Below are 21,332 nucleotides of genomic sequence, written 5' to 3'. Positions count from 1 at the left end.
TGAAGAAGAAAAAACACATATAGGCCTAGCCTAAGTCGCACTGGACTATAAATCGCATTTATTTAGAAATTTATTTCACACACACACACAAAAAAAAACAATGTTACAGACTGGACAGTTCTCCGTTACGGACGTGAGCGCTCTGAAATCGGCACTAAAAGACTGCTTTATAAAACTTTCAAAGAGACCTCAAGCAGAAAGCACAAAGCCTGTCTTTAAATTTAATTTCGTTTTGTATTAATTGTATCTTAATTTTAATCAATGTTTCATCAACCAATTGTCTGGATTTAATAAATTAGAAGTGAATACATTAGAAAATAGATAATCACGTCACGAAGGCGCCGGCGAAACTGGAGCTTGTCTCATAAATGAACCGAAACTCAGCGTATAGCCTACTTGCCTCACAGACCTAAGACATATATATAAAGCTTGAAATGTATACCGTATTTTCCGGACTATAAGTCGCTCCGGAGTATAAGTCGCATCAGTCAAACAATGCATCATGAAGAGGAAAAAAACATATATAAGTCGCACTGGACTATAAGTCGCATTTATTTATAAATTTATTTCACAAAATCCAAGAACAGACATTTAATCTGGAAAGGCAAGTTATTCAACTACACAGTAGCACACAGAACAACAGGCTGAGTAGGTGTCCGGTATGATAACGCAACACATTAACAGTTATTCAGCTACACAATAGCATAAAGAACATTTACCTGGGAGGCTGAATAGGCTAAATTAACATAAGCCAGCGAGTCCAACAAGCAAGTTACCAGTAAACAAGTTCACTAAGCCCCCGCGATCTCATTCCACATCACTGAATCCATTGAATTTTCTTCATCCTTGGTGTCGCTTCTGAACAACTCCGCCAACTAGAGCGCCCTCTCGCGGCTGTAGACGGTAATGTTTTCTCTTGGTTCATCTCAGTCTGAATTAATTTTAATATATAAGAGGCACCTGATTATACGTCGCAGGACCAGCCAAACTATGAAAAAAAGTGCGACTTATAGTCCGGAAAATACGGTACTTTTAAACAGAACAATTCAAAACGAAAGAAAACAGACTTCTCTCTTATGTAATTCGTATGAAATGTGTATTTCTCTCTGGCGCGTTCACTACTGCGAAGATCGCGAGTCAGCATCTTTCCAGCCGACACAGACATATATATATATATATATATATAACAATTAAAATGTCTCCTGCTATATTTTACAAATTCATAATCATTAATTTTGCCGGTTCGTTGTGACAGCTTTTAGGTGCTTTATTGGCAGCAGCGCCACCCTTACATCGCATCAGCACCGAAAACATAGAGATTATTTTCTTTTGGGGGCATTTTGTTTGTGTTTCTCAGTTGTTTTTAGGCGCGATGTTAGAGGACGCTGCTAATAAAGTTGCTAGTAGGCCCACACATTGGATTCACGTTTATTATTATAGGCTAAAAAAAAATACCCCAGTTTTTATGCCGTTCGTATAATTTTATTTTGTTGTATTTATCCGCCACACCTTGAAGGCCGGTCCATGAAAATATTGTCTGATATTAAACCGATCTGTGGCGCAAAAAAGCTTGGGGACCGCTACAAGTGATATACATGTAGATTTTTTTCCTTTTTTTGGAGCGAGCGGGGGGCGATTTGAGTGGAGCGCGAAGCAAACTGCGTTGAGCGCAGAGCGATAATGATTGTGAGGGTGTATACCTTCTGGATGAAATGGTTCTCTCTCTCACACTTACATGATATAGAGCAGTGGTTCCCAAACCCACCTGATTCAACTCATCAGCTCATTATCACATGGGTTAATGAGCTGATGAGTTGAATCAGGTGTGTTTGATTAGGGAGACAAAGAAAACGTGCAGTGTTGGGGGTCCTACAGGACAGGTTTGGGAACCACTGATATAGAGGACTGAATGAATATTTTGAATGCTTTTATTGGCATTTGTGTTGTTTCTGAATGCTTTTATTGGCATTTATGTTGTTTCTATTGTTGTGTGAGGGTGTATACCTTCTGGATGTAATGGCGCTCTCTCTCTCTCTCTCTCTCTCTCATTAAAAATGTTTTTATTTTTTTTAAAAAAAGTCATAATCCATGTCTTATTCCAAATTAGGATGTTATGGTATCAATCTGAATGGGAAAACCATCGAATTGTACTAATGGCCTTTGTGCCCTGTCATATGGCCTTGGTGCCCCTAAAAAAAAAAAGAAAAGGTGGAGGCCAAATGGCCTTGCCCCTAAAATTACATAATTCCCACCCTGCTCTTATCTCCAGCTCAGTGCTAAAAAGGAAAAAAATTGCCCTTCTGCTTGTACTGGGTACAAGGCCCATCACTAAAAAAGTGTATCACAGAAACCTCTGAGTGTGTTGCCTGCACATAATCCAATACAGGGTTCAGATGCTCCCAAATAGCTGCTGGGCTTTTGTGCTTTGATGGAGATATTGTGCTGAAGCAGGTCGGTTCTTGGCTACCGCCTACACAAAGAATCCCTGTATGTAGTGTCGCCTGTTGATGAGATGATCCAAAGTGCACTGCTTGTATTTCAGAACTGTACTTGCAGGTGAAGTTCTCAGAAAAATCTATGTGTATTAGACATCATCAGTGGCCATGCTCTTTTTCAGCTCACGGTAGAAGGCATACTGTTGCCTAATATTGAATGAATGCTTCTTGAACTTGCTCAGGTGTGTGTGGAACTGCTCAGCAAGTTGCTCCTGGGTTCCCTCAACAATTTGTTTAACAGATATCTTTACTTTTGGCCCCTCCTAATCATCCATTTTTGCCTTCTCTTCTGTCCCCCACTGAGTATAGGACACTTTTTTTACACTGTCGTACATACTGGAGTGGGGAACTGTTTTATCTTTACAGTTCTCACACTCCCCATACATACAATCCTTGCGAGTGGTTTCACAGGACACAGTTTTAGTAAGTCTCTCAAGATCTGAAGTCTCGATCAACTTCAGCTGATTAAGCTTTTCTGCTAGAAAGCTTAAATTTTCATGCAGTTTGCACTGGCATGTCTCACGATCAGACAAAGAGGGGTGCACAACCCAACAAAGGGACGTAGGCGGCAAAATGAAGAGTATGTGATCCTCACATTATTCTCTGCTCGAAATCTTCTGTGGAGGTTTCTCATTGTGTCTACAAGAAACCTTTTTTGCATCTTTACTTTGTTTCTAGTAGTGGTTTGTTTTCTTCCTGTAGTTATCCTACTGACATCATCTCTGTTAAAGAAGCTCTTTATGTTCTTCTGAATAGATGTATCTGCAAACCTGTTGACAGTCTTTCTGGTAAAACTGGTCAGGCTTTTGCTCTTCAAAAGGTTTCTGCGTTTCTTTGAAAACCCCAACGCCTGTTCTGACCATCTCTGCAGCCTATACTTTTTGACAATCTTTCCCACAGTAACCTTGGCTAAGATTTGCTTATCTCTTTCATTTCTGGCATTCTGGTATTTTCTCTTGATGTCAGAAATGAGTGCTTCATGAAGTAGTAATGTTTCTCTGATTCTGCTGTTCACAGGACAGTTCTTCACCAGTTCACGGACTTTGGATCTTGGAGATTCATTTTGTTCTGGAGCCTCTTTTTGTACTTTTCTTTAAGTTTCCTCTCCTTTGTGAGTGCATGTTGGAGTTATGCTATCTCTTTGTGCAGTTTGTATCTTGCTCTTCGGGATTGTTTTTTTCCCTCCAAAAGGGAAATTTCTAAATAAATAATAATTTATAAATTATTATTATTAAATTAAATTATTAAAATAAATAATTACTAAAACTGCAGCCAACATTTAAAATCTCACATGGACAAACCCCTATATACACTTACAGATACAGTATACACTTACTCTCTCTAACACACACTAATTTACACTCAACTTCATCTAATCTAAATTAACTCCTTACAAATGACCTTGAGGACCCAGATCTAGGTTGCTCTGCATTTTGATTATCCGGACTTTGTGGAGGGGTGTCGCTATTCCTCAAAGCTTCCCTCTTCTTCTGTCTTTTTTTTTAGCATTCCTCCACATCTTTCGCTTATGTCGTTTAGCTCTGTCACCCAGATTGCTTATTTTTTTCTTTTTCCCTGCCTCTGTGTCCCTTTTCCACCTTTCACGCTCACTCCTGAGATATGTTTCCCTTCTCTCTGCGTTTGCATCTCTTCTTGCTCTGTACTGTCTTTGCCTCTCTGCTGCTGTTTTTGCCATTGGGATGTCTGAAAATATTGAACATAAAATACCATAATCGATTATTTCTGACAGTTCAGTTCACATCACAATACAACAAGTCTGCAATTGAGTAATCTACTAAGAAGTGTCAAACATTCAACCCTGTCACAACGATTCAACCCTGTTATAATAAAAAAAATGTGACGGGGTTGAAGTTTTTGGCTAACAGTAGCTGTAACTCCATAATTAGCTAAGACAGTAGCACCACATGGCATTTAGGACATCATAAAATTTGAATGTTTTGCAAAACTATTATTTAATTCTTCTTAAACTGTTGTTTACTATCATTTAGTCATACAACAGAGTTGAAATGTTGAGCCTGACAATCTTAATCTGACATTGAAAAACATGAAATATATGTAAGAAAAGATGCTGACACTTGCCTTTATTTGCAGCATGTTCTTCAAGAGACTTGTGTGATGTCACTTCCTGGATGTGATGCCACAGGGATTGATCCATTATTTTTTATAGGGGGGTAAATAGTATGGTGTGACGGGGTTGAAAACAAACTGGAGGACGTGTATAAATATTGCAATTTCATATATAATTAATGCATTTTTATATATATATGTATATTTTAGTTAAAGTAGACCAACATATGATTATATTAGCAGCAACATTTTGGTGTTAATTGCACTTTTTATTTGTTTAATATTCAATGAAAATGTAATGATGGTTAGTGAGGACATGCAAACATGCTTGTTGTCTACTACTTAGACAACCCATTATCTTTCAATTAAAATTTTAAAAAAGCAATTGTGTTGCATTATAATGCAAAGGCACCTGGTTCTATTAATTGACAGCATTAAAATGCATTTTGTGATTTCCTTCAATTGAAAATCTTTGAAGTAAGTTTGGGGGACTTGAAGACACCCAATTCAGAGAATCACCCAGCAACTATAAATCACAAAAGCCCCAATTTTTGTACATGCATATGTGATGCCCAGTAAATTGTTATCACATTTGTGGTAGTTTTTGTAATTTTATAAAGAAATGTTTTTGAACTTTGTTCAGGGGTAATTAACCTGTTTCTACCATTTATTTGCGCTAATATATTTTATATAGAAATCAGGAGTGATTGTGGAGTTCGTCAGCAGGGGCAGTGTGGCGCTTATTGTGCTCCCCGGGGCGTTACGTCAGTTTGTCCCACTTTGCGGTCTTTCTCTTTCTGCTGAGCTGAAAAACGAGATGAGAAACGGACGCAGACTTTGCCGTGTCTCATTTATTTCTCCTGTTTCAGGTTGGTAGATTTGTAAAGTTAAATAACTGAAATGTAATATGTTTACATGTCGCTGAATGTTTCAAGGTCCGTGTAACAAGGCTGTTTTATGAAAATATGGACACATATTATGTATAGCAGCAGTTGTATTTTCGCGCCCGATGACGTCATCTGTGATTACCAAGTCATGTCGAACAGAGTTTTATTTCTAGTTCTTTGAACATTTTTGTAAAGTTTAATAGTTTTGAAATGTATGATATTGTGTAATATGTGAAAAGCTAGTGTTAAAACCAAACGTTATAAAGTGGTTTAAAAACAAGTTAGAAGTCTGTCAGCTCATGCATTGTGGAAGAGTAAAAATGATTGCTAATTGAAAATGGTAAATGAATTAAGAAATTATATGCAAGTGATAACATAAGCTAGGTTTTATATTAAGTTGAAAAGAGACAACTTACAAGGTAACAGTGGTTATCATTTTGATTTATTTGATCAAATACAATTTATATCTCAGTAATTGCTGAAAGTTGAGAAAAGACAAATTGTATTTTATTTCTGAAACTGTCTATTTCATGAGAAGACATTGTGTGTTTGTAACCAAGTACGATTTTAATTGTGATTGTGTAATAAATCCTCTTGGCTCTCTTTCTGCTGAGCGAGATGAGAAACGGACGCAGACTTTGCCCTGTCTCATTTATTTCTCCTGTTTCAGAGCAAGAGCATATAAGCCGTTTACCTGATACCAGCCGGTACCTGTAACACATAGCAAATAGTCATAACGAAAAAATGTGACCGCATTTTGGTTCACAACATCCTCTACCTTCCACTTACACCTTCTGAATGAATCTCCAATCATCCAGATTGCCAGAAATCACTCAAAGAAAGCCAAAACCTGAACTCCAGACCATGTTAACAGACCTTATGGAATGGAGCCAATCAGAAACATACATTGAAAACAAGGAGCTGTACAAGATGGTAGAGAGGGCACACAAACTAGTTTTTTCAAACTTCAGTATTTTGTCAAGAAAAAGAAAAATAACCTCACTACATGCCTATCGGCAACTGGTAAAAAAGGCACAACAGGTAGTCACAATGAATTGCATTTGTAACCGAATAAACAGAAGAAAATGTTTTATTAAAGACTAAAAATATCTTTGGCATCTGCCATTAATAAACTGCATATAAATAGAAGCAAAACATCTGATATGACAATAGAATCAAAATATAAATGGGTGGTTCAGCGATCTCTGTGACGGGAGAAAGAGTTGGGAGACGAGCGGCAGTGATTGCCGTGAGGAAGCATAAAAGCCACCTGGAAGCGAGCACCATGGAGAGAGAGAGTGGCTGTGGATCCGTGTGTCTGTCGCCCCATGAGAAGAAGCCGCTGTTTTGTTTGAGGAGAAAGTTATTGACGACTATATGAGAGAGCGCACTGAGCGCAATTATTGTTTTGAAAAGACTTATCTAATAAAACACACAATCCACAGCTAGCCGACCCCGCCTCCTTCCTTCTACCCACAAACAAACCTTGCTACATGTACATCAACAAGAAACAGGCATTTGAAACAATGGAAGTACAAAATAAAGTGGGGGAAAACCTTACTCATCTGTGGAGTCTTTTGATTTCAGTGCTCTCATCTTCTCCTTGAGACACGCAAAAAAGTACCCTTTATAACAGCAGGGCCAAGACCACATGTTGCCATTTCAAATGTTTCCCAGTTAGTCTCTAAGGCATCCTTTACAGCTTTCAATGTCTTCCTGCAGTTGAAAATAGCAACAGGTATTTAGTTTTCCAGTTCAACTGATCTTTGAATCATTCAGTTAATGTCAAGTGTAGTAGTAAATTGTTACTTACTAAATTACCTGCAGTCTTCTGTTTTGGCCATGGTTTCATGAAGAAAGATGAAGTATGTGGATGCACTCAACGTCCACTTTATTAAGACCACCTATACATTCATGCAGTTATCTAATTGGCCAATCATTTGGCAGCTGTCATGATAAATCACTGGAAGCAAATGCGGGTGAACTAGTGTTTATTAGAACACAGCACTCAAAGAATAATATCAAAGTCAATGAGGAAGGTTCTCTCAGGGGAATAACTCGAAGACTCTCTCAGGAAGGACAAACAGGCTCTCTCAGGAGAAGACGATCAGGCTCTCACACGCAGGGATGGTCTGGTGCAGCGGTGCTCAGCAGTGAAGACCCCGTGGTGATCTCCGGTGCTCGGTGCTCGGGTGCGGTGAAACAAACAGGAACATCCACAGACGACGACAGGACCCGGAAGAACGGCACGAACACACATGAACAACTGCAAACAACGGATGGACACTGGAACGGAGAGATGAATGAGTATATATAGAGAGCGGGAATGGAAAACAGCTGAAGCGGGGAATTAGAGTGATTGCTGACAGCTGGAGCACTGAACAACCACGCGAGCGGGACAACGCCCACTCGCGCACACTCACAGACACGTAAACAAACAGTGACACGAGACACAAAGGAAACAATGCATAAATCAACCGTGACAGCAGCAGCACAATGTAAAAACAACAACAACAACATGCAGAAACAATTCAAGAGCTTTAGATAATGTTCACATCAATCATTGAATCAACAAAAACATAACCGTGGCATGGTTGTTGGTACCAGATTAGCTGGTTTGAGTATTTTAAAACCTGCTGATCTACTGGGACGTTTCATACACAAAAGTCAGCCCATCTAGAACCAAAAACAGAGATCACATTTTCCCCATTCTGATGACTGATGTGAACATATATTAAAGCTCTTGACGTGTATCTGCATGATTTTGTGCAGGGTGCATTTGCCACATGATTCTCCGATTGGATAACTTCATGAATGAGCTAATAATAATAATAATCGTGTACAGGTGTTCCTATTAAAGTGGACAGTGAGTATATATTATATTATATATTATATTCCAAAACTAGTTGTTAAGGGGTTATTAACCTATGATTATATTTACTTTTTATTTATACATAAATGTATAACAATACAGCTACAAGTAATATGGAAATTCAGTGGAAATTATGTTATGTAAAATATTACTATTAGAACAATTTTATAATTAAAAACCACAAAACAAGGATACAGGTCTCAGAATTCCCTTTAAAGTTATTACTACTACTATATTATTAATACCTTCACAAAGTTTGGAGCACTGTGAAGTTAACTTTGTGCGCTTTGAGGGCATCACCTCCAGCTCCTCCAACTTCTCTGTAATTTTCTTTTTTTGTCCCATGGCCTTCCGTAGATAAGCCACTACAGTGTTCGCAGAGTAGCTCTCTGGTAGAGAGCACCTCCTCCGTAGTTCTCCTCATCTGACGTGACCAGGTATCTGAAATATCAATGTGTTATGTACATTATAATGACCAAGTCAACCAAATTATAATGAGAAGTCTGAGGTGCTTTTTACACTTGGTATTAAGATGCGTTTTGGTCAATTGGATCACAAGTGGACGAGGGTAAATACAGGTGTAAACGGAGGCTCAAACGTTTTGATCTTGTACACTTTCGAACACTTCCAGAGGTAGGCGAAAACGCATTATACCGGATTGCTTTCGTAGTGTAAACGCTCATGTGGGCAAATGTGTTCAAACAGCCACTAAAAGACTGTCTTCTCTCCACCTACTGAACTAATGCGTGAACATTATCGGAAGTGCTCTAGCCAAACGGGGTCTTTGTCGGCTGAAGACCCAAGTTTGGTTTGAAGACGAAAAATGTACCACTCACAATGTTCTCTCACCATTCCTGATTTCTAACACACACTCACAGCGTTCGGCTAGTCTTGCAGCTGTCAGAGCAGAAATGAAAGCTGATTCTCTCCGTGTGTTTTTCTGTCGTCTCCGGTTGCGTTCATGTGTAAATTACGCAAATTTATTTTGTCCATTAGATAGAAAGATCTGAAAAAAAACCTTACATTTACCTGCTTACAGACCCTCCCCTTGAAGAAATCAGGACAGAAGGGGTTGAAAGTGGACAAAAGAGACGGATTAAAACACCACGTGTAAACGGGAATGTGTCTCCCTCGTCTACTTGTGATCCGATCAACCAAAATGCATCTTAATACCAGGTGTAAACAGGGCCTTAGATGCATAGGAATACAAAAGAAAGAATGATTTGAACCATGGCAATGAGATCATTAAATAACTCGTTTTAAAAAAATAATGGGGCTGATCTACAGGCAGCATAATTTGCTATAATTAAATACCCATTTAATGAAATATTGTCTTCACCTTTTTGCTTGGTGAAAATCTGAAACTTTTAAAACACTTTCCACCAGGAATCCCCCTGTAAGTGTGGAAAAAAAGAAAAGTAACTGTAACAATGGGGTTTCCTTTATTAATGCAGAATTTATAACATTTATATCAGTGTCAACTTGTTCTTTACCTGGCAAACAAATCACACTGTTCATAACATTAAAACTACTGACACTGTTCAGCCATAACATTAAAACTACTGAAAGGTTAAGTGAATAACATTGATTATTCCTTTACAATGGCTAACCTTCCAGAGGATATCATAATGATGGATAAACATAATGGCTAAGTTTATGTAACTGGCCCCAGGTGTACCAAATCAAAAGACCACTGGAAACAAGAATTGGAGAAACATCTGTTTAAGCTTAGAATGCTTCTTTAATTTCAGTTTAAAATATTGAAAGTGTCATTTGTGTCACTTGCCTTGTTCTTCCTAGGCACCGTGTTCTGACAAATACCGCAAATACCTGACTTATCTAAAGCACATAGAAAACATATTTGCTGCATTGTTACTTTTTCAACAGGAAACAACCAATGAGAAACTCTAAATACATCCATGTGCAAGGTACTTACCAAGTGAACGGAAAATAAACCACCCCAATCGCTCCCTCTCTTGCTGTACAGGTGCAAGGTATCCCTTTGTGCCTTCTAGAATGGCCTCAGCAAACTATAGGGTTTCCAAAAAGAATGATTAATTCAATGCCACAGAAGCAAAATTACTTAAGTTTAGCTTCACTTTTCAAAACGGTAGTGCCTTCAGTTCCATAATCAACTGGAATTTTGTGGTAGAATGAAAAGACCATTTGATCTAAAACCAATAAAAAAAATTGTCATATGGAATAAATACAATATCATTACAAATGACACCACAGTTTCATGATACAAAAATTACAATCATTTGCTGTAGTACAGTAATAATAATAAATAATATTAATGATAAATTAAAAGCATTTTTACCACAGCTGTGAAAACACCACAGGAAATACTGTCATACTGGAGGCTATGCTTTCTTGTTGCCCTTTGCCATGGCTCCTGGTAGCCTTTTGATGCAGCAAATGTGCTAAAATGTAGGTAAAGGTTAGAATATGTAAAGTAGATGTGCAAAACAGTTTATACAGAGTTTATATAGAAATACCTATAAATAAACTTGCCAGTACCTCCAGTTTTCTGCTATTTTATTATACTGCTGCTCAGTATCCCCAAGTGAATTCAGGTAAGTAACAGTCCGATCCACAATACTGCAGTGCTAGAACAAAGAAATTGATACATATACATATATATATATATATATATATATATGAATAAGAAATATGCCAATATGCTTGACATGTTCATAATATGCACATTACTACTCGCAACAAAATGTATGTTTTCTTAGTTGAGTGACTTACAAAAAACATCCAATGATTCCCGTCCTCCAAATAGGGACCAACAACCTCCGTTTTATTTTCAAAAATGTTCTTCTTAAAAGGAGAAAAAATATGAATGTAAAAGTAAAATGTATGTAATATCTTTAATTTAGTAGGAGCAAATTGACAACTATTGACTAGCAATGAATATTGGTTCTACCTGTAACACTGGCATTCAAAGTTTTCAGGGCTCAACAATAAGGACTATCCGGTGGCCCGGGGTTGGTGTGAAAGACACTCGGGCCAGTTGACGGAACTGCCATTTGCCCGATCGAGTCAGTGCTACATCTTCACAGAAGTTCATAATTTGCGTGTGTTTTTAAGCTTTGTCAACTTAAATATTCTAGCGCAAGCAGACGCGAAAGCACCCGCATCTCTCAGTTTGGTATTCGCATACTGTGTGATAAGTTTTGTGTGCTCAGCAACACACAACGAAAGCTCTGCGTCTCACAGTGTGTGCAGGCTCTTTCACGTCTTCCTGAGCTTGAACGGACAAATTCACACAAAATTGTCAAAATGACTGTTTTGTCGAATATCATCGTAAACATAGTCTGTTATGTCTTAAGTGAACGTAAACAAGAAAATTCACCATATATTGGATTCGTGCAGCTCTTAAAGTGACAACAGCCTAACATATTCCTGCTGAGAACTTGTAGTTAAGGATCGCGGTGATGATGATAGTGATGAATTGGATCCTTTTGTATCACATGATTTCAGTTGTTTTACAGGGTAGCCTTCATTCTTTCTTTTTAATGTGTTTCAGGCAACTAGTTCATAGGCTCGATGGATATTACTCGATGGTAACTTGTATTGTTAAGCCCATGGCTGTCACATCGTTTCATTTTTTTATGCTGCCAATAATCTAAAGGCGGTCGCACACCGTACGAGAAGTGCAGCGCCGCGTCGCGTCTATGACAACTCGAGGTATCGCACACCAGACGCGCACTTTGTCAGTTTATGGCTAGCAATATTGTTATGTTTAAGGATATTGTGGAATTAAGATCATGTCTGTACTATGTTATGATTGTACTGTACAATTAAATACAATCGTTGCTTAGTCTGCAGTCTGAATTCACTTTACCTCAGAGCGTCCGTTAACTGAATGAATTGAGAGTATCAGCTGAAAATCCGATAACATCAGCAATTTTCATTCAAGCAGCTGATTTCTGTAAATGAATGTAAAACTGAATGTATATTGCAGCACAGGGTGAAGTCAGTATATACATTAATGACGAATTGAGACAATGTACACTCATAGAGAATAATGTGTTCAAATTTTAAAGATCTGGGCCCGTATGTATAAAACTTCTAAGAAATGCTCTTAAGAATAGTCTTAAGCTTTGACTTAAGTGTCAGAAAATACTTAGTAAAGAGTAGGACTTTTCTAAGAGTAGGAGACTTTTATAAAGCAGCTAAAAGCAACTTTCAGTAAAGTATAAGACTGATTCTTAAGTGCTGACTGAAGTGGCACTTAAGTGTTGTGAACTAAGGACTACAGTGATGTCAACCCAAAATGGCCGCCCTCAACCACTGAATCAGCCAATAGTGAGCCTGCAAGGATGAGGTCACTACAGCATGACACCAATCATTTAATTTTATTATAATAAAATCGTTTAATTAAGACACTTTAATATTTAAATTTATTTAAAAAAATGCTTTGCATTGTGCAAAATTTTCGCAAATTAGTATTTATGCTGTGGAATCCTCTTCTGTTGATGTGTGTCTCCTCATTTACAATTATGCAAACATGTGTTCCATCAATGGATCCAACAACTCAGGAAAGCCCGAAATACTCATTAAAGTGGCTTTATTTTGCTGCGAGATTTGCATAGTCAATGAACTGCCATACAGTAGTGGCCAAAAGTGAGGCAAAGGAAAATTGTCAGATTCACCCTTTATTCAAATAGGGTTACAAATGTGTTAAAGAGTTTGTACGCGTATTGTGTAGTTGTGCTTAGAGTCAATTGTTTATTTGTGATAACACAATGAAACATGTCAAATTGTACAGAGATAATAATTTAACAGCCAGGCTGTCAAACAAATGAACAAGAGAGGACAATGAAATATTAATAACTGACTATGTTGCAGACAATGTATGATTTTTTTTTTCTCCTGTGAGCTGTTTAGTTTTTTTTTATTTTATTTTTTTACCTGTAGCTGTAGTTAGGCCTTTTTTCAACCATATTATTGATCTGCCTGCATTGACACCATTGTCTGAGCTGAATGATGACATCACTGTTTTCTCCAGAGCGACTGTATAATGAACTAAATAGATAACTAATGACTAATGATCTTTTACAATGGAAATGAATCATCATCGAACTTACTTAAGCTGTACAATGGCACTATGTTCTTCTAGAGCTGCTGTACAGCCCAAACTAACTTTGTTGCATTATTTTCCTGTTATCACTTAAAAGCTGCTTTGAAACAATCTGTACTGTAAAAAGCGACTTGAAATAATTTTGTCAGATAAATATCTTCACTAAGTTTATTTTTATATTTATATATTTCAAATATTGTAAAATATGAGGGAAGAACAAAACACCATTTTCCTCATATTTTGATGGTTTAAGCAAACTTGTAGGGTCATTAAAAAATTAAAAATAAAAACAAACTTTTATTGTTTGATCAACTCCGTCATCATTTACTGTAACTCCAATACATCATATTTTCATTGAAAAGTGTGTGGCCTCCTCCTCTCTGTGGCCATCTTGTTACTCCTAACTAGGGTTAGGAGACCTCTTCAGCTCTCTTAAGTAATTTAGGAGCTGAGACCTAGTCTTGACACTTAGGAACCTTTATGAATCATACTTATTCTTAAGTCTAGGAATAAAAGTAAAGTGACGTCATTCTTAGAATTTTGAGAGACTTAAGACTAAAATTTTACTCTGAGTGGCTTTATACATACGGCCCCTGATCTGTTAAACACAAACACATATTTGGTAACCTCCTATTATCATGCTCATCTCAACACTAAATGAAAGGCCTGTCTCATATAGACGCCTGTCTCAAATACAAGCCGGTGCAGTTCGGCGATTTGGGAAAATAAAAGCCTGGGGCCGTATTCACAAAGAATTTTAAGGCTAAAAGTAGCTCCTAACTGGCGAATTTAGGAGCAACTCCTAAAAATAATGGGCGTGTCTCTCGTAACTTTAGGACTCCTAATTTTTTTGACTAAGAGTAATTCACGAAGCATTTTAGCCCTAAAAGTAGCACCTAAGCCTGGGACAGCTTAAAAGAAGTCGAGAGGACTCCTAACTCACTAAGACCTATTCAAAAAAACGCTTTTTGTGGCATTTCACGTTGCGATGTTTTGAAATGCGTATGCGGCGGCTACAGGAGCTTCCAATCGCGAGGGAACAAGTTTGCATTGTAGGCATAACTAGGGATGCAATAATGCCACCAACAACAACCAAAACTAGGCTACTCATTGCATGTAAACTAATTGTAACGTTTCATTGTGAATCAAATTAAAATGTTCTTCTCTTTGCGTAGGCAGAGGCATATAGTGACAGATTAATTCAATAATGTTGCAAAGATATTGCATCAATCCATACGTTTCATTAGGCTACTAGGCTATTTGTTTTGCCTTACTCTTTATTCATTTAGGCTATTTATTCAGTTATTCATCATCTTCCGTCCTTCGCACTACTTGTGTAGCGCCTGTCACCTGTCAATCATCATCGTAGGGGAGGGGTTTGGAATCATTCCCGCGTTACAATCATCCGCCAATCAAGGTGGTCACTTCAGTCAAGCTCGTGCATGAGTAATGACGTCATCCATAGCAACAAAGACTCACTCTTAGTTTAGGAGTTGTCATTTTTCTTTACTAAGAGTAGGTCTGAAAGGCGTTGTGAATAACTTTTAAGAGAAAACTCCTAGCTAAAATCTTTTAGTGCGATTTAGGAGTACTCCTAGTGGTAAGATAAAATGCTTTGTGAATACGGCCCCTGGGCTATTATTTGAAGTTTTACGGTATTTTATTACTGAATGTCTTTAAAAATATTTAAAATGTATATGAGTTAGGCTAGTAGTTTTTACATGGGTTACACGGATAAAAAACAAAACTACTAGATAGATCTAGATTAGATAGATCATTTAATCTTGTAACAACTAGATAGATAGATAGATAGATAGATAGATAGATAGATATTTTTTATTTTTAGAAAATTGGATGATATTTCCGATAGTTTTTTAATTTGTAATATTTATTTGTACATTTATTGTATTTCATTTGACTTTTTTCAAGATAGGATCAGTCAAATGAAAAATGAAAATTTTAGTTTTTCAAGCTCAAAAATTTTCCCATCTCATTTGTCTCTTCTGCCTCAAATTTCTCTCATCTGTCTAATCTATGGATATCATCTGTCTCATGTGACAATTTATATTCAACTTTTGATAGTTTAGATTAGAAATTTTTTTAGATTTTTTTTTACAATTTTGATAGTTTAGATATAGATCAAAAACAACTAAAACAATAATTAGGCCTTTTTTATTTATTTTGTTTTATTTTATTTATTTATTACTTTTTGGTGGCCAGGCAAAACAATTTGAACCACTGGCCTGGCCGGGCAAGTAGAAAAAATCCTCTGATTTTTTTAGAGTAATTCTTACCTTAGTAAAATAACAGCTCCTTGCCATGCAGTACCATTCAGAATTTGAAAAGGTGTGGTTATTAATCACCAAAACATCTGGTCGCTTCTAAATGAAAAAATAAAATTAATAAAATTACTACAGGTATTTTAAACAAGGGCACAAACAAATGTGTGAACTTGTATAGAAAGTATTGTGTAGAAATAAAAGTATTATACAGTTATTACTCGTCTCAGAATAGGGCATTCAGGACTCAATAAAACTCTGCATTTAATAGGTAAACACATAAATGGTTTATGTACACATTGTAATCAACCTGAATCAGTAAAACATGTAATAATAGAATGTCATGCATATGAAAATAAGAGAATAATATTAAAAGAAAAATATAAAATTAAATTTACTTTGGAAAATATACTTGGGAAAGCACTAAGGGAAACACATGTACAGTTAATTTAATATCTAAAAGAAATAGGTATACTAGAACGAATATAAAGATAATAAAATAGGATTTTTTTTTTCGTTATCTTTCTCAGTTAGACTTTTGTTCCACACTCCAGTTCAGCAGGTGGCGGTAAAGCACCTTTCAGCTGATTTGCCAACCGCCAAAAACGCTTAAGAAGAAGAAGGACTTTTATTTTAAGTATTGTGTAGTTGTTCTGGTGCAAGTTCACAAGATCAACAAGGTGAGTGGTGTAAGCCCGCACTCGATTGGCCCAAAGTATAGGCATCTGACCAGCGGAGTGTTACTGTCTTTCCGCGTGGCAAAGTAATTTTGATTAAATCAAATACATTTTCTCATATAAATTAACTCGTTATTTCATCAGACTCCATAAATGAAAAGGTTTTAATGATATCTGGGCATCATTAAAAGTGAGCAAATGTTTGATTATTCTTTTTAACTCTTTACTGTATAATGAGTCCATTAGAATAAAACGAAATGTTTTCAATTTATTATGTCAGGTAAATGTATCATGCCAATTACATAATCAATTCAAAGATATCAATACAAAACATCAAATGCTCTGGAATAAAGAGAAGAGATGCGAAAGCGATATTACGAAATACATGGAGTGAATTCTTTGAGCTCCTTCAACATCATGGGCTGATCTGAGGTACAGAATCACGCCTGATCCTCTAATTGCATTTCATTATATAGAAATAAACTTCTTTCACATGGAAACATCTGCTAACAATGGGAATTTGCATTCAGAGTTGACACCTTTTGGGGGTAGGAGACCATTTGTCTAGAGACCCACCCTCCTCTGTGTGCCAGTTATCTCTAAACTCTTAAAAACCGCATTACCTTTTGTTTTACTTATTTGGAAATAAGACATTTGTACCAGTCGTACTAAGACATTTCAAATTCACATTAAAGTCCCTGTAAAGGCAATTCTACAAAAAAATTCTAAACACATTATAAGTGCTAGAAATGTATTGCTAAAACATGTTACAAAGACTGAGAACTGTGAAGTACTAAATTGTGGAGTTAGACCGTTAAACAGTTTTTCACCCTTGCTGTGAGCCGGATTTTTTGGGCGGGGCTAAAACGGGGGATTGATGACGCACTGCGACCCCCTGAGCTTGATTGGGCCCCTACTTGATGACGCACTAAGCCTATCGCTCAATCGCGAGTTACTATCAGACAGCCTACAGTTTGCTAGCTACTATGCCCACAGCTCTGGCTATGCCTTCGTCATGTAAATGCGTATTCCCTGGATGCAATCACTTAGAAAACAGATCGGTGTCCTTATTTAAATTTCCGAAAAATGATCATATCAAGAAGAGGTGGATTTATCTTGTGAAGAGCTAACGTTACCTTGATGGAGAGCTGATGATCACCACCACACCCGCCTCTGTAGAGATCAGGATAGTTTACTTTCGTTGGAGACAACTGGAATTCACTGATAATCCGCTGTTACTGGTGAATGGGGCCGAACCGACTATCTCCCGCTGTCCGCTTCGGCCTTCATCCTCCCGTCGCGCCGACATGCACGAGCTGTGCGCGAGTCATATTTCCCGCGAGTGGGCGTGGTTTCAGCGCAGCCAGCAGACACGCCCCCAGCGTTTGAGAGCTGAGACTACTGCTCATTTTTTCGAGATTTTGATAGCTTATTTTATTTAGTTGGCGGCTTTTTTAATCATTGAAATTGGGCTGGGTGGCTAATAACACATTTTTCGGTGGTATGACAAACTCAGAACACATACTTAATTTTGACTTTACAGGGACTTTAAACCATATATATTCTTGCATGAGTTTTTGGTGATCTCAGCATGAGGGAGAAGGAGTGGGGGATGAGGGGAAGAAATGTAGATTAGGATGATTTGGAGGTGAGACTTTCGTCTCGAGTGCAAAAGGGTGAGTTCAAATGTTAATTTCCTTTGTTCTCTCAGAGAGAGCCCTCTCTTCGAGTTTTTCCAGTCTGACAGTGGAAACAAAGCTAAAGAATTATTGGAACAGCACCGGCAACATTTGTGATTGGAGGGTTAGAAAATGGATCTGAAAAGATATTATTCTCACCATTTGAATCTCTCCATTCACAAATGTTGCTGGTACTGTTCCAATAATTCTTGTATGGCAACCCTCCTGCACTGGGCATGCAAACTCCAAGGTAGGGGAGGGCTATATATAAAAAATATAATATATGTAAAGACATTTTCACAATTCATGATAAAATATTCATATTGCCCACCCCTACACTCAGGTGAGTTAGATTAATGTTAGCACACATATCTGTAGGATGACGGCACTCAAGGAAGACGGGTGTCTTCCTCTTAAATATAAAATGTTCAAAGTAGCTTAGTTAATCTTACCCTGCTGAACAGATGGAACAAGGCATCCATTATCTGAGGAGGCATCAACAAAAGAACAAAGAGAGAAAAGTAGTGTTTTTGAGGAGGAATGTGAAAAGATGGAAGAACACAGAAAACTTCTGGATGCCTTACATTTGTATTTCTAACAATTGTATCCAAAGTAACTTGCAAGCATTAAAGGGATAGTTCTCTGAAAATTATATGCTATACTATTCTAGTCAATGGGGCCAATCAACTTTGGTTACCATTATTCTTCAAAATATCTCCTTTTGTGTTCAACAGAAGAAGAAAAAAATCATACAGGTTTGGAACAAATTTTGGAACAGAATTTTCATTTTTGGGTGAACTAGAGCAGCACGATTTTGGTAAAAGATCAGAATCTCGATTTGAACCTATTGAGTACTCCTGCCCTGAGAGCAGCGTATAATATTATTATCTATATAATATTATACACTAAAAATAACACAGCGATATGAACCTATTGAGTACTCCTGCCCTGAGAGCAGCGTATAATATTATACACTAAAAATAACACAGCGATTTGAACCTATTGAGTACTCCTGCCCTGAGAGCAGCGTATAATATTATACATTAAAAATAACACAGTAATATGAACCTATTGAGTACTCCTGCCCTGAGAGCAGCGTATAATATTATACACTAAAAATAACACAGTAATATGAACCTATTGAGCACTCCTGCCCTGAGAGCAGCATGTAGTACACAAAAAATAACACATTATGAAACTTTCTGTATGAGTATTTCTGCTCGCACGCTAAGGCAGGAGATAACTTATATAATTTTGACTGGCGAAATGTCGCTGAGATTTGAACGAGTTATGTGATCGCATATCGACTTCACAGACAGCGCGTGGTAGCATTGGGAAAGCATGTGCCAGTAACTTTAATGCTAATGTATTAGCTGCTTTGGTGTGGTCGACTGAAAAATGCATCCGATAGTATATTTAGACGATGATTATTAGTTTTGTGCATTTTTAATGTTCCCCAATTATCTTAGTAAACTTTAGAGGCTGTTTATCTGTGAATTTCAACAAAACATATAATAAAAACATATAATAAATTCACTTCCCTTACGATAAATGCGCCCTTTCTCCCACGAACAGTCAATAACGTACTCCGTCTGTAAATTCCTTCCCTCCAAATTTCCAAATGCCTTGATCCCACCTCTACTTTAATTTCATTGATTGAATCTTTAAACCAATCATTTGTGCTTGAAGTACTTGAATATGACTTTCTGAAATTTAAGTCCTGGAAAACAGCCATATTTTTGAAGAGGTACTTGAAAAGTGCTTGAATTTGATGCACCGATACCGAGCTCATGTACTTGTAAAAATGCTCCAATACCAACAACCGATAGGCCTACCAGGCAGCGCGTGTATAGTAACACATTGCTGTGGTGCGCGAGATGATAAGAGAAAAACGCGGGGTGGATTGAGCGCGCACCGGCACAGATGTGCGAGCTGGACGAGCCTTTAAAGGGGTCATATAATGGTATGCACTTTTGCATGTTGATTGTACCGAAATGTGTGTTGGCAGTGCCTGTACACAACCATCGTAAAATGATAAAAATCCATCCAGTGTTTTTTTTTTTTAATCTTCTTATATGTTTTCCCCTCTCTCAAATCAAGTCACACGGTCGGACGCCACTCCCACGATTGTTGATTGACAGCAGCGTTTCAACACAGACCCGCCCTCGCTCCTGAGCGAGCTGTCATCATAGTCTGCCGTTGTTGATATGCTGGAGCAGAATGGCGTCTAAAGCGATTGTGGTGTTCTGTTCTTGGTTGCAATAAGGAACACAGCAGTTTTGATGTTCCTAAATCCGAATCGCTAGCACGCTTCACGATGAATGAAGGTTTCATTCCTAAGGTAAAACCTAAGGTTTACACTCAGGGTGCATTACGGCATGTTTTCTATGTACGACGTTCTCAATATAATTCATGATCCCACGTTTATAATGAAAAATGCGTTATGGTTATTGTGTCATTACAAACTGTGTACGCAGGTGTTAAAGTTAACGTGGTAATACTACACTAAGCTTACTTTTGTAGATGGTTTATAACAGCGTCTGTTACTGATTAAGAAGTAAATGTCCAAAAAAAGGTTATAACTGCATGAAGATGAATGGTGAAACAAAAATCTTAGGTGTCCTTTAACTACTGTTAGAAACATTCCTGCCGTGACCTCATGTGAGTGCTTCAGCCCTGACAGTTGTACCTAACACTGCATAGATAACATTACGCATCACTGACAAGCCTACATTTACCAAAAAAATGTGTTCATGACCATTAGCTGTAACATCAATCTGTCAATGAACTAACTTATACATCAGTAAACACATAGCATTCGTATCTCGCTACTCTACCCTGCCAGTACACACAAAGATATATCAAAGTGACATTACGTTAACCAACCATTCAGAAACGTCCTGTTCGAGCCTTAATTGTCGAACTTTTTCGGGGTCGTCATCTTGTTCCGGGTCCGACTCCGATTCAAATTGATACGGTTGCACAGTGTCCTCAGAGACTCCCGCTGCCATTCTTCAAAATATACATAGTTCCCACAGGCCAATTCATGTCACGTGACCTCCCTGGAGACGCCATCTTTGATGGCATAAGCTGCTGTGTTTACAAAGTTTTACAAGCAAATTTCGAATATTTCTTTCTGTTTATAATGTTACGAAAATCATGAAGAGACAAAGTGACAGAGATTATAAAGAGATTATAAAGAGAGACTTTTAACCCTCTGAGGTCGGCAAACGCGCCCACGCGTTTTGCTGGATTTTCTTCAC

The 21,332-nt window shown here is 37.5% G+C and overlaps 1 protein-coding gene across 3 annotated transcripts; it reads right to left on the bottom strand.

Moving 5' to 3' along the window:
- Positions 1-5,895: 5,895 nt before the first annotated feature.
- Positions 5,896-18,553, bottom strand: LOC311081696 (uncharacterized protein). 3 transcript variants are annotated; one of them, XM_084112324.1, is made up of 12 exons: positions 18,522-18,553; positions 15,729-15,815; positions 11,097-11,168; positions 10,863-10,951; positions 10,663-10,765; positions 10,279-10,372; positions 10,129-10,181; positions 9,682-9,736; positions 8,588-8,783; positions 7,284-7,756; positions 7,032-7,186; positions 5,908-6,812 (listed from the first exon to the last, which is right to left on the bottom strand). In XM_084112324.1, the coding sequence occupies exons 1-8, from the start codon at positions 18,549-18,551 to the stop codon at positions 9,710-9,712; spliced, it is 555 nt and encodes a 184-aa protein (XP_083968450.1). In that variant the 5' UTR covers positions 18,552-18,553; the 3' UTR covers positions 5,908-6,812; positions 7,032-7,186; positions 7,284-7,756; positions 8,588-8,783; positions 9,682-9,709. The 3 variants fall into 3 exon arrangements, with proteins under 3 accessions (XP_083968448.1, XP_083968450.1, XP_083968449.1); XM_084112322.1 differs by having other exon boundaries at positions 5,896-7,186; XM_084112323.1 differs by having other exon boundaries at positions 5,908-7,186; positions 7,292-7,756.
- Between the last annotated feature and the right edge of the window lie 2,779 nt (positions 18,554-21,332).

This window comes from Abramis brama (assembly GCF_963993115.1).
Source record: "Abramis brama genome assembly, chromosome: 4".
NCBI lineage: Eukaryota > Metazoa > Chordata > Actinopteri > Cypriniformes > Leuciscidae > Abramis > Abramis brama.
Note: the sequence above shows the minus strand (reverse complement) of the source record. Positions and strands in the feature narration are given on the sequence as shown.